The sequence below is a fragment of the Oryctolagus cuniculus genome, chromosome 3 (genome assembly GCF_051225735.1).
Source record: "Oryctolagus cuniculus isolate XC-2025 breed Fujian yellow rabbit chromosome 3, ASM5122573v1, whole genome shotgun sequence".
In the NCBI taxonomy this organism is placed as follows: domain Eukaryota; kingdom Metazoa; phylum Chordata; class Mammalia; order Lagomorpha; family Leporidae; genus Oryctolagus; species Oryctolagus cuniculus.
In genome coordinates, this window is record NC_142869.1 from 117,536,007 (window position 1) to 117,550,518 (window position 14,512).

Sequence of the window (14,512 nt, forward strand, 5' to 3'; positions counted from 1 at the left end):
GGAAATGCTATGTGGAACCACAATGAAATGTCACCACACATCCATTAGAATAGTCAAGATAAAAAATTCTAGCCAGCGCCGTGGCTCAATAGGCTAATCCTCTACCTTGCGGCGCCGGCACACCGGGTTCTAGTCCCGGTTGGGGCGCCGGATTCTGTCCCGGTTGCCCCTCTTCCAGGCCAGCTCTCTGCTATGGCCAGGGAGTGCAGTGGAGGATGGCCCAGGTGCTTGGGCCCTGCACCCCATGGGAGACCAGGAAAAGCACCTGGATCCTGGCTCCTGCCATCGGATCAGCACGGTGCGCCGGCTGCAGCGGCGGCCATTGGAGGGTGAACCAACGGCAAAGGAAGACCTTTCTTTCTCTGTCTCTCTCTCTCACTGTCCACTCTGCCTATCAAAAAAAAAAAAAAAAAAAAAAAAGATAAAAAATTCTTTCAGCAGTAGAAGATGGCCCAACTGCTTAGGCACCTGCAGCCACATGGGAGACTTGAAAGAAGCTCCTGGCTCCTGGCTTCAGATTGGCCCAGCTCTGGCCATTGTGGCCATTTGGGGAGTGAACCAGTGGATGGAAGAGCTCTCTCTTCCTCTCCCACTCCTTCTCTCCCTACCCCTACCCTTACACCTACATCTACCCCTACCCCTGTCCCTACTCCTACCCCTCTAACTCTGCCTTCCCAATAAATAAATTAAAAAAATTTTTTTCAATTCCAAGTGTTAGCAAGGGTCTGAAACAACTGATAATTGCTTGTAGCAATAACACAACCATTTTGAAAAATAGTGTGGCAGTCTCTAGTAAAATGAAATATTGATTCAATATATATCACCCATCTATCCCACTTTTTGGTGTTTGTCCTAAAGAAATGAAAACATGTTATATGAAATCATTTTTCTTTGTTTTTAATATGTACTTATTTGAAAGAGTTTCAGAGAGGGAGAGACAAAGATCTTCCATCTTCTGGTTCACTCTTCAGTTGGCTACAACAGCCAATGCTGGGCCAGACCGAAGCCAGGAGTGTCATCCAGATCTCCCATGTGGGTGGCAGGGGCCCAAACACTTGAGCCATCTTCTGCTGCTTTTCCCAGGCAATAGACAGGGAGCCAGGACATGAACCAGTCGGTGCCCATATGGGATGCCAGCATTATAGGCAGCAGCTTTACTCGGTATACCACAATGTGGCACCTGTTATATGAAATCTAGTACACAAATGTTTATAGTACCTCTGTTTATGGTAGCCCAAATGTGAATTAACATTAATGACCATCAGTAAGGAAGCAGATAAAAGATAATTGTTGTATAGCTGTATAGTGGAACACTGTATGATTACTTTTGTATTCAGTTCTAACACAAACAAACCTGGGGGTTGGGGAACATATAAAAAGGGACACAGGGAACATTTTAGGATGATAGAAATATCTTGTCTGTGATGGTGGTGGTTTCTTGACTGTACACATTTGTCGTAGCATAGACTGAATATTGGAAATGCATGTAGTTAACCTGGCTCCACCCACAATCCATATTCTCTTCTCCTTTGGCAGAGCAACATCTCTACTCTTTTCTTTAGAGTTCCAGCTGTTTCTTTTTAGTGAGATCTTGCATTCTTCCGGTGCATGCCCATTTCAGCTGTCAGCTAGAATTGAATGCAGATTTTAAAGCTAATCCTCCCCACTGGGTTCTTCCTTTCAGGATTTCTTCTTCTATTTCTTTTCTTTTGAGTTCTGTCAGTCCTGAACTCTGCTGACAACTCAAGTCAATAAGATCCTTGTGTAGGATTTGAGCTTCCAAAACTCCAAATGTATAATTCTCACCCATTGTAACTGTTCTGATTTTTGAGGGTAGACTTTCCTTCTATCTGTGCCTGCATCTGTTTGCTCTTCATTGTCAAGTAATACACAAACACATTAATACACAGAATAAAATGAACAAAGCAGACAAGAAATTTATGGGTTTCTTTGAAGATTGTATGTTGATAAGAATTGATAGAAGTTAGAAACATACCAGGGGATTCCAATTCAATCCCATCAAGGTGGCATGTACCAATGCCATCTCACTATTCCAAGTGATCAATTTCAGTTCACAATTGATCATAATGAAAGGACTAAGAGTCAAAGGGAGCACATAAACAAGTCTAGTACCTGCTAACACTAACCGATAGAATAAATAAAGGGGAGAGTGATCCAACATGGGAAGTGAGATACTCAGCAGACTCATAGAATGGCAGATGTCCTAAATAGCACTCTGGCCTCAGAATCAGCCCTAAAGGCATTCGGATCTGGCTGAAAAGCCCATGAGAGTATTTCAGGCATGGAAAGCCAAGACACTCTGGCAAAAGATCTCTGTGAGTGAGATCCCAGTGGAAAGAACAGGTCTTCAAAGAAGGAGGTACCTTTCTCTGAAGGGAGGAGAGAACCTCCACTTTGACTATGACCTTGTCTAAACAAGATAAGAGTCGCAGAACTTAGAGGGCTTCCATAGCCTTGGAAACTCATGACTGCTGCATAGGGAGATTACTGATGCCATAGACAGGAGTGTCAATTGGTAAAGTCAACAACAGGAGTCACTGTGCACTTACTCCTCATGTAGGATCTCTGTCCTTAATGTGCTGTGCATTGAGATTTAATGCTATAACGAGTACTTAAACAATATATTTCACTTTGTGTTTCTATGGGGGTGCAAACTGTTGAAATCTTTACTTAATGCATACTAAACTGATCTTCTGTAAAAAAAAAAAAAAGAAAATAAATTATCAATTCCCAACTTGACTCTCACTGGGATTAAACATGACAATAGGTCTGATCTGATTTCATCATCATTTTAAAAAATCATCTATTATTTTTCACTTTATGTTTCTGTGTGGGAGCAAACTGTTGAAATCCTTACTTAATGTATACTAAGCTGATCTTCTGTATATTAAGATAATCGAAAATGAATCTTGATGTGAATGGAAGGGGAGAGGGAGTGGGAAAGGGGAGGGTTGTGGGTGGGAGGGACGGTATGGGGGGGAAGCCATTGTAATCCGTAAGTTGTACTTTGGAAATTTATATTCATTAAATAAAAGTAAAAAAAAAAAAAGAACCAAACGAGGAAAACTTACCAAAAAAGTGTAGAAGAGTACAATAGATATGTGATAGTTTTCAGGGTGTTACAATATGACTATCAGTGATTAACTTGATAAATTATTTGTGCAACTAGGTTACTGAGCCTCCTCTTTTCTTTCCCTCTCCGGTTGAACAAAGGACACACATACGGGTCTCCCGGTAATAAAGCTGCTTGTGTGTTTTGGAAATGCTGGGAGATGGGAGAGAAGAGAACTCATATAATTATATACACACATATATGTATATGTATAATATGTTATATGTATACATATGTATATGTATATTATATATATGATTATAACCATTTAATTATAGGTTGAGCATCCTAATCCAAAAATCCAAGATCTGAAACTTTTTGAAATGATGCCACAAGTAGAAAATTTCACACATGGAGCACACATTTGGCCTTGCAATTAATACAGTGTCCTTTATCACATTACCTGGGTTTGATTCCTGGCTTTGGCAGCTGACGCCAGTTTCCTGCCGGTACAGGAAGACAGCTGGAATGACTCAAGTAATTGGGTTCCTACCACCCATGTGGGAAACCTGGATTTGTTCTGCACCTCTGCTCTGACACAGCCCTGGCTGCTGTAGACATTTGGGGAATAAACCAGCCAATGGGAGCATGATCCTTTCCTCTTAGCTCCTTCTGTCTGTCTCTTTCTTTCTTTCTCTATGTCTCGCAATTAAATAAAAATGAATTTTAAAAAAAGAATAGAAAGTATCACACCTGACCTTTTGTGATGGGTTGCAGCCTAAATACACATGCTCTAAAAATTGAAATTATCTTCATACTACGTATATGAGATGCATTTGAAATATAAATGAATTTCATGTTTAGACTTGGGCCCTGTCCCCAAGGTATGTCATTATGTAATGCAAATATTCCAAAATCTGAAACACTGCTGGTCTCAAACATTTCAGATAGTTGATACTCAACCTGTATATGCCTCAAAAGTTCAAATGAATCATTTGGAAAACTATTAGAACTATTAACACTTAAAGTTCAGTGAACATTTTTCAGTACCTAGTTATATTTATAATTTAGGAAGCATAGCCCAACAAAATAGCAAATTAATTTTAAAAAATCTTAATCCATGGCCAGCACCACGGCTCAATAGGTTAATCCTCCACCTGCAGCGCTGGCACACCGGGTTCTAGTCCTGGTTGGGGCGCTGGATTCTGTCCCGGTTGCCCCTCTTCCAGGTCAGCTCTCTGCTATGGCCAGGGAGTGCAGTGGAAAATGGCCCTGCACCTGCATGGGAGACCAGGAGAAGCACCTGGCTCCTGGCTTCGGATCAGCGCGATGCGCCGGCCGTAGCGCGCCGGCCGCGGCGGCCATTGGAGGGTGAACCAATGGCAAAAGGAAGACCTTTCTGTCTGTCTCTCTCTCTCGCTGTCCACTCTGCCTGTCAAAAAAAAAAAAAAAATCCATTTCACATATGGAAATAAACTTAAGCAGGAATTTCAAGAACAGTATGAAAAAAAATATAGAATTACAGGAAGATGTGATAGAAGCCATGAATAAATGGAGACATTTCACATTCATGATAAGAATGACTCAAAGTTACATCTCAGTACTACAGTTCCACTGGTAAATTCAATGCAATTGCTAATTCCAATCTGAACTTATTTTGGGGGGAGGAGTGAGTAGATTGGACGACATGATTGCCAAGTTTATCTTGCTAGAGATAGTTATTTAAAATGTAAGCAGCTTGTTTCATAGATACAGAAATATAGTACGATAATGTAGTACTTAAAATAATTGATAGTAAGATGGACATAAACCAGTGGGTAGAAGAAACAACCCAAGAATAGAATTTTACCTATCTGAGAATGTCATTAATTTATGTATTTTTAATAAATATTTATTTGAAAGGTAAACTTACAGCAAAGGGGAGATGGAAAGGTCTTCCATCCACTTGTTCTCTTGCCAGATGCCCACAATAGCCAGAGCTGGCCAATCTGAAGTCAAGAGCCAGGAGCTTCTTCCAGGTCTCCCATGTGGGTGCAGGAGCCCAAGAACTTGGGCCATCCTCTACTGCTATCCCAGGCCATAGTAGAGAGCTGGATCAGAAGAGGAGCAGCCAGGACTAGAACTGACGTCCGTATAGGATGTGAGCGCCGCAGACAGCGGCTTAGCCTACTACACCACAGCACCGGCCCAGAAAATGTCATTTATTGCAATGGTGGCATTTAAGTCAGGAAAGTTGTTTGAACATTTGACTGAAACTGGAAAAATTACATTTAGATTCCTAATTGATACCATGTGTAAAGACAAATTCCAATGCAAATTTAAATATGAAGCAGTACTATAAAAAGTCTGGAAATTTAAAAAAATATTGCTTTGTTACAATCATACTGGGCAACTGTTGTTGCCTAAATTTATAAAGGAAAAGCTGATGGATTTTAGTGCATAACAGTTACAATATACAATAAGAGATACCTTAAAGAAAGTTGAAAGACAAGCTTCCAACTGAAGGGAAATACTGAATAACATGTATAACAAATTGATAAAATCTAGACTATGAAAAAGAGCTTCTATAAACCATAAATGAAAGGTAATTCAACTGAAAATAGAGAAGCCATGAACAGAAAAGTATGCATTAATGAGAAGCATGTGACAGGATGTTCATCCTCACTAGTAAATGAGAAATGTGCCAAATAAAATTACAATGAGATAGCATTGTTATTTGCATATTGTATTAGCAAAAATCTTCAAGATTTCACAATACCTATTTCTGGCAAGGGTTCAGGGAAAAATGCAATCTCAGACCACTTGGTGAGAATGTAAAGTAACAAAGTCTTTTGGAAGGCAGATGGCAGCGTGTATCAGTATTTAAAAAATTCTCCTGTGTGTAAGAATTTCTCTTGCAGCATCATGTGAAATTGGAGGTAGTAATGGAAAAAACTGATGTATTCATTCATAAGGGAATAGTTGAGTAAAGTTGCCACACAAAGGCAAACTGTACATTTATCAGAAAAGTTAAAGGGGGCAGCATTATGGCACTGCAGATTTGGCCCTTCTTGGGAAGCCCACATCTCTTTTCTGAATGCTGTTTGAGTTCCAGCAATTCTGCTTCTAGTCCTGCTAATGTGCTTGAGGGGCCACAGATGATGGCTCAAGTGCTTATTTTCCTGGGTGGAGTTCTCAGCTTCTGGTTTTGGTCTGGCCTAGCTCCAGCTATTGTGAGCAATTAGGGAATAAACCAGAGATTAAGATTTTCTCTCTTTCTACTCCCTTCCCCCGTGTGTGTGTGGGGGGGGGGGGTGTGCGTGCACGTGCGTCTCCCTCTCCTCTCTTTGTCAATCTCTTTCATATCTTTTTTTAAAAGGTTGAAGTATTTGTGTTAACATAGGAAGATCCCAAAACATCTTAGTCAAACTGAATAAAGATAATAAAAATGAAATAAACCATGTCCAGTGAGAACACTGATATATGTGTACACACACACAAACATACACATAATTTCAAAATTCTTAACATGCTTGTGTCCCACAGCATTACAAGGCATACATGAAACTGTAAACAGTGGTAACCTCTGAGGAAGAGAGGGTAGGATTGGGAGACCCAAGATGAAAGACTGGTGTTCTTTGCTGTTTGTATATGTTTGTATGTATGTGTATCATCTGAATATTGTACATTGATACTGTTTTTAGGTATTTTCAGAATGATTTTGTTAAAGAAAACAAAGGGTAAATGACCTTTCATCCAAATTTGGCTACTTCAAATCCTGTGGGAAACTTTAAAAAATTTATCAGTACTCTGTGCCTAGAGATTCATGGTTTATTGGTCTATTCAGACCTAAGTCTTCTAGGAAAAGATCCTGTGAATCTGATACTGACCTTCATTCACAACTGCTCCCTTGGTTTGGTCACCTGATTGTACAAATGAAGAAAGACTTGAAAGCTTGACGGGGAGCAGTAGTGGGAAAGTGTTCAGGTAAGGACTTACTGGGTCTTTCTAGTTTTTCAGCATTGCTTTTGTTTTTATTTTATATACCTAGGGTAACATAGTGAAAGGTAAAGTTGGAATCAAATCTAAAATTTCCACATCTTTTCTCTCTGCTGTGTTTCTGAGCTAATTATTTGTTTACTGTTCTTGGTGGCTCCAGAATTCCTTTATGTGTGAGATGCCCAAGTATCTCAAAAGCTGAGGCAGACATTCTGGCACAGCAGATTAATTGCCTGTGATGCCGACATCCCATATGAATGTTGATTCAAGCCCTCGCTGTTCTATTTTTGATCCAGCTCGCTGCTAATGTGCCTGGGAAAGCAGGGGAATATGGCCCAAGTCCTTGGACCCGTGCACCCACAAATGAGACCCAGATGAAGATTCTGGCTCCTTGCCTCAGCCTGGCCCAGCACCAGCCATTGCAGGCATTTGGGGAGTGAACTAACAGATGGAAGATCCCTCTCTTCCTATAACTCTCCTTTCAGATACATGAAATGTTAAAAAAATAAATTTAAGTTACTATTGGACTTTCTCGTGGAGTGGGCACTTAATATAGCAGTTAAGATTCCCACATCAGTGTGCTGGGGTTCAATTCCAGGCTCCAGCTTCCTGCTAATACTGGCCCTGTGAAGAAACATGATGGCTCAACTAGTTAGATTCCTGGCATCCATGTGGAAGAGCTGGATGGTGATCCTCATCCATAGCTTCAGCCCCTGGCCATTGTGTGAACCAGCAGATGGGATCACTTTCTCTTAAATGAAAAACTTTGTCCCAAGTTTCTGATTTATAACAAATAGGATTGAGTTATGAGAAACAGGTTAATATTCCATTAACTACCATTAAGATGAACAGTGGCAACTATTACAGCTAAACATTTCTAAAACTTGATATAAATGGAGCATTGTACGGATCAGTTATGCAGTTACTTGATCTGTGCTTTCTGTGCGTGAATGGATTCTCTTCCTGCAATATCTAACCTCCACCTTAACCCATGTCTTCACTCCTTACCACTCATCCTTCACCTTCCCCCTCCCTCTGCCTTCACATTTTTAAAAACTGAGTGAAAGTCACTTTCTAAAGCCCTTTGACCACCACTACTGTGCAGGTATTATTTACTTCGTTCCCTGTATCCCTAAAGCAGTGATAATACTTTTTTGAGCTGATATGTTTCCTAACTTAAACATGCTTGTTTTTGGGAACTTTGTCTTGATTTTCTTTTCTGTTACCCTAGATTCTAGCACACTGCCTCATATACAGTAGGCCTAAAATAATGAACAAGTTAAAGAATGAGAAATTGGCTTTGAGAAGAGTGGAAACAGAGCTTTATATCTAAATAGACAATACTGTATGAATTAATGGAGTTGATAAAATAATATCCTTTATTATTGATATTAATATTAGATATTAAAAGTTAAATATATTCAATGTTCATATATATTGCATTGCAGACAGTTAAGAATCTTTTTTCAGATATAGCACAGTAACCCAGTTGGTACAGTTACTGGTATAGAAAATTAAAATATGACTAAATATAGATTGTGATGTAATCTCAATGCCCATTTATTTACATAGTCTGGGGGATTTATAAGATTTATTTTCAAGTTATAATTAAACAAAAATAGAACCTAAGACTTGAAAATATATGTTCATACATAAAAATTTGTGCTCAGATGTTTATAGCAGCATTATTCATAGTATTTAAGAAATAAAACAACTCAAATGCTATATCTTTATGGTGGAACATTATTTAGCAATAAAAGGAATGATATACTACTGCATACCCACTAAGGAGGCAATACTTTTAAACAGCTAATTTTTCTTTTCAATTTAGCAATTTTTTTTTTAATTTTAGATTTAAGTTAACAAGTTTCATATATTTCATATACACAGGTTTAGGAGCATAGTGATACTTCCCATGCTATTCTTCCTCCCACCCTTATTCCAACCCTTCTTCTTCCTCGCTTTCCCATTCCCACTCTTAATTTTTTATAAAGATCTACGTTCAGTTTATTTAATGATCATAAAGTTAACACTATGTAAAAGAGTTCAACAAATAGTATGAAGAAAAGAAACCAGTATTTCTCAACAGAAGAGACAAGGGCTATAAACAGTCATTGAATTTCAAAAGTCCATTTCACTCCATTCATTACATTTTAGGTACTCTATTAGTTACCATGGGTCAGGGAAAACATATGGTATCTATATTTGGGGGATTAACTTATTTCACTAAGTATAATGGTTTCCAGTTACATCCATTTTGTCGCAAAAGACAGAATTTCATTTTTTTTTTACAGTTGTGTAGTACTCCACAATGTATATATACCATAATTTCTCTATCCAGTCTTCAGTTGATAGACATCTAGGTTGATTCCATATCTTCACTATTGTAAATTGAGCTGCTATAAAAATGGGGGTACAGATAACTCTTTTATATGCTGATTTCTTTTCGTTTGGGTAAATTCTCAGGAGTGGGATTGCTGGATCATATGGTAGGACTATATTCAGATTTCTGAGGTATCTACATACTGTCTTCCACAGTGACCGCGCACATTTACATTTCCATCAACAGTGGATTAAGGTATCTTTTTCCACACATCCTTGCCAGTATTTGTTGTTTGTTGATTTCTGTATAAGAGCAATTCTAACTGGGGTGAAGTGAAACCTCATTGTGGTTTTGATTTGCATTTCCTTGATGGCTAGTGGTCCTGAGCATTTTTTCAAGTGTCTGTTGGTAATTTGGCTTTCCTTTCTTGAAAAGTACCTGTTCAAGGCCTTTGCCCATTTCTTAACTGGATTGTTTGTTTTGTTGTTGTTGAATTTCTTGAGCTCTTTATAGATTCTGAATGTTAACCCTTTATCAGTTGCATAGTTTGCAATATTTTCTTCCATTCTGTCAGTTGCCTCTTCACTTTGCTGAGTGTTTCTTTGCAGTGCAGAAGCTTTTTAGCTTGATGTAATCCCATTTGTCAATTTTGGCTTTGATTGCCTGTGAGTCTGGGGTCTTTTCCAAGAAGTCTTTGCTTATACCAATGTCTTGCAGTTTCCCCAATGTTCTCTAATAATTTGATAGTATTGGACTGTAGATATAGGTCTTCGGATCCATTTTGAGTAGATTTATGTGTGTGTAAAGTGTAAAGTAAAGGTCTTGTTTCACATGGAGATACAGTGTGTGTGTGTGTGTGTGTGTGTATACATACATACAAATCCAATATGTGTATATATAGAATATATTGTGGATCTATGAGCCTATGCATTGTATATTTTTATAAATACTGCCAGGTTGTCTTCCATTGAAATAGCACAATTTGTACTTTCACAAGCTTTGCATGAGGGTTCCTGTTTTCTCATATTCTTGCTGTTGTGAGATGTCATAAAAAATTCTAGTCCTTCCTAATAGTCTGTTGAGAAGGAATAAGTTAGTATAGATTTAATTTGTATTTCTCTAATTATGATCAAGATTGAATATTTTTTCATAAACAAGGCCATTCCTATCTCATTGTCTGAATTCCTATTCTTATCCACTGCCTCTTTTTCTTTTTAAAAATTCATTTATTTATTTGAAAGGCAGAACTATAGAGAGAGAGTTCTTCCATCTGCTGGTTCATTCCCCAAATAGTGACAAGGACCAGTGCTGGGCCAGGCCAACACCAGCATCCAGGAACTCCTTTGAGGTCTCCCATGGTAGAAGGGATCCAAGCACTCGGGCCATTTCCACTGCCTTCTCAGGTGTGTTAGCAGGGAGCTCAATCAGAAATAAGGCAATCGGGACTTGAACCAGCACTCAAGGGATTCTGGCATTGTAGGAAGTGATCTAACCCTCTGTGCCACAATGCTGTCTCCACACTGCCTGTTTTTGTATTAATGTTCGTCTTTTTCTTATTGATGTGTAGAATTTTTTCCATGTTTTTTCCCAGCTTATTGTGATGTGTATTACTGTGAGTACCATTTTTACAGTCCAGTAGTGTACTGTAGCATTGTTCCACCTTCATGATTTAAACCAAGAATCTATATCATTGTCATTATAAATAAGTGCTGTCAAAGTTTCCCAGTGCTTATCATTGTATTCCAAGGTGTGTCAGTTTAAAACATCTGTTCGTGAACCTAAATATGATAGCATTTCTGATCTCAAAATATTAGCTTCTGTGTTTTAAAAGTTTTTAAGTATTTGAGGCAGACAGAGCAAGAGAGAGAACCCTCCCACCTGCTGGTTCGTTCTTCAAATGCCTGTCGGACCCTGTATGGGACTGTAGTCAGAAACAAGGAATTCATTCCAGATCTGCCGCTTGAGTTATCACTGGGTCCCCAGGTCTGCATTAACAAGAAGCTGGAGTTAGTTGCAGTGCCAGGTATCAAACCAGGCACTCTCTCTTTTTTTTTTTTTTTTTTTTTTTTTGACAGGCAGAGTGGACAGTGAGAGAGAGAGACAGAGAGAAAGGTCTTCCTTTGCCGTTGGTTCACCCTCCAATGGCCGCCGCGGCCGGCGCACTGCATTGATCCGATGTCAGGAGCCAGGAGCCAGGTGCTTATCCTGGTCTCCCATGCAGGTGCAGGGCCCAAGCACTTGGGCCATCCTCCTCTGCACTCCCTGGCCACAGCAGAGAGCTGGCCTGGAAGAGGGGCAACCGGGACAGAATCCGGTGCCCCGACCAGGACTAGAACCCGGTGTGCCGGCGCCGCAAGGCGGAGGATTAGCCTAGTGAGCCGCGGCGCCGGCCAAACCAGGCACTCTCATGAGGGACACAGGCATCCCAAATGCCAAGGCACACCAACCCCTGAGCTCAGAATATTTTGAAGAACTGAACAGAGAAGGCAGGCTTTGAATGGAGTAATTGTTCTCACATTTTTAGTTAATTTAGTAAATGTGCTGTATGGTATTTTCTAAAAAATATGAAGAAAAAATCATTAGATTAATAGATAAATGGTTGAGAAGATAGATAGGTGGATAGATAAGATAAACAAAATATGTTAAATTATACTGAAAACCAGCTGATCATTGGCAAAGAAAATAGATACTCCCCACTTCCAGGTGTTGAGTTATTCAGCAGGTTTGGTTGGCCCTTCAATAAATAAATATATGTATATATATTTGAAAGTTTTATTTATTTGAAAGGCAGAATGACAGAGAAAGGGAGAGACTAAGAGAGAAAGAGATCATCCATCCACTGGTTCAATCCACAAATGGCCACAACAACCAGGCTTGGACCAGGCTGAAGCCAGGAGCCCAGAATTCCATCTGGGTCTCCCACATGTGTGGCAGGGTCCCAGGCGCTTGGGCCATTTTCTGTTGCTTTCACAAGCATATTAACAGATAACTGGATCAGAAATGGAGGAACCAGCACTTTGATATGGGATGCTGATACCACAGGCAGCAGCTTAACCTGCTGTGTTCCAATGCCAGCCCTCCCATAAATATTTTTAATATATATTGTACACCAAGCCCTATAGTAGGTTCTGACTAGCCTGTCTTGACTGAAACAGATTTTATCCCTTACTTCATGAAGTCTATAATTTAGTGGAGACAAGTAATGAAAAGTTAAAATAATTGAGAAAATGTTATAAAATAAATGTACTGTTCCTTGTTTACTTATTAGACGATAATTGAATAATGGAGCCATGTGACGTATTGGTAGTGTGGTAAATGAAAGTTTCTGAGGAGGCAGGATTTAAGCTGAGACTTGTAGATAATGAAGAGAAACCAGCCCTAGGAAGGAAAGCAAAAGGAGATTCTATGAAAGGGAAGCTTGAAATCGAAGGCCCTAAAGTGGCATCTTTGAGAGGTAGAAGGCCACTGTGTCTGGAGCTGTTGAGGTAGAAGACATAAGAAGGCATGCAAGTCATGGATGGTAAAGCCTTTGGACCTTGCACTGAGAAACCACCACATGTGAAGGAATTATCAAGGAGTGACACAATCATGTTTGTTTTCTAAAAAAACCATTCTGGCTTCTAGAAGCAGGGTGAAGAGGAAAATGGTTACAAAAGAAGCTGAGGAAATAGTTAAGAGGCTATGACCAGAGTGTAGACCAGAAATAAAGAATGTGACCAAGTAGATGGAGAAGGATTGATAAATTCTAGGCATAGTTTGAAGGTAGAATCAAATGAATGTAATGTGTTGGATGTTAAGGATAATGGAGAGAAAAGACTCATGGATTTTGTCCAGCCATTTGTTATTAAAATCCATGATGCTTTGTTTGCATGGATTGAAATATTGGGTAGTAAGAATTAAGTTTATAAATAATGATGCATAGACTTCTATTTGTGTGTTTCTTTAAAAATACTACCATATATTATACCTTATATTCTAATTTTTTAAACTGAAAATGTATTAGCATTTGAAATATTTGCTGAATTCATCTATAATTTTCCAGAAGTAGAGTTTAAGTGGCATTCAGAAGTATTGAGAGTACTTAAAATTCTCACGTACAAAAAGTGTTCCTTCCAAAAACTAAACATTATCTCTTACAAAATTAGTAAATTTTTTTTTGGGAGGGGGGGTGTTGTAATGTTTTAAAGAATAGGGTAGAAGTTATAATAAAATATTTACTAAGAGTAAATTTTCAACTTCTGTAGTTAAATTTTGTATAAATGAGAGTATAAAACCCCAAATTTAATTTCATGAATGGTAAAGAAAAAATTTTAAATCTTGTCAGCTAAAATACAATGAAAATCACTTCAGATTGCTACAATTATTGTAAGCATCTTTACTTCTGAAATAGCAGTTATTACATTGTATAATTTGATAGGAAATTCAACTCTTAAAGCTACCGCACATACTTTCAGTAATTTCTAGCATAAATTCTGTGTTAAATTTGATATGAAAAATTTTGTCTGTAATGTAATGGATTTTTTCCATTCTAAACCTTTTCAGAAATGCAATTCTTGGCACTAATCTTCAAATGGAACACATTTACAAGAATTGATATATTAATTCTTTATGGAAAAAAGCTATCAGATTTATTTATTTATTTTTCAGAGGTGGCTGGATCCAAACAAACCAATAAGGAAGCAGCTAAAGAGTGAGCATATATATTTACTTAATGTTTTAAAAGTATACATTATAAACATAAAAGATTAATGTAATCTGATTAATTAGAACTACTTTTATTAATTCTAGGAGGATCTCCTTACAGTTTGAACTTTAGAGTCAAATTTTTTGTAAGTGACCCCAACAAGTTACAAGAAGAATATACAAGGTGGGTTTATGGAGCATATTTTTCTTGAAAATATTGTCAGAATTCAAATATGAAATTTTGAATTGGGTTAGGCAAAAATAGATTACCACACTGTAATTCTGAGCTTCCCAGCCAGCACAAAGAATAAGTTATGGATATTCTAAGATTATTATTTCCTTCACTTTTGGATGACTAAGCCGCCTTTAGGGGCTCAGGGCCACCCCATCTAGCCACAAGCAGCCTCCTGAGCCATACAAACACTACTGTGACTGAGTAAACACATGACGCTGAA

General features: G+C 38.5%; 1 protein-coding gene across 8 annotated transcripts in view; it reads left to right on the plus strand.

Moving 5' to 3' along the window:
- The window catches only part of PTPN4 (protein tyrosine phosphatase non-receptor type 4), a 190,873-nt gene that overhangs the window by 73,206 nt on the left and 103,155 nt on the right, over window positions 1–14,512 (plus strand). For 4 of the 8 annotated variants that reach the window (XM_051848751.3, XM_017342790.4, XM_089329337.1 and 1 more), the window contains exons 4-5: window positions 14,022–14,064; window positions 14,142–14,241. The exons of 1 other annotated variant lie outside the window; for it this stretch is intronic. In XM_051848751.3, the coding sequence (XP_051704711.3) occupies window positions 14,022–14,064; window positions 14,142–14,241 (143 nt within the window). The remainder of the gene's footprint in view (window positions 1–14,021; window positions 14,065–14,141; window positions 14,242–14,512) is intronic. 3 more of the 8 variants (XM_051848752.3, XM_002712375.6, XM_089329340.1) reach the window with 1 other exon arrangement.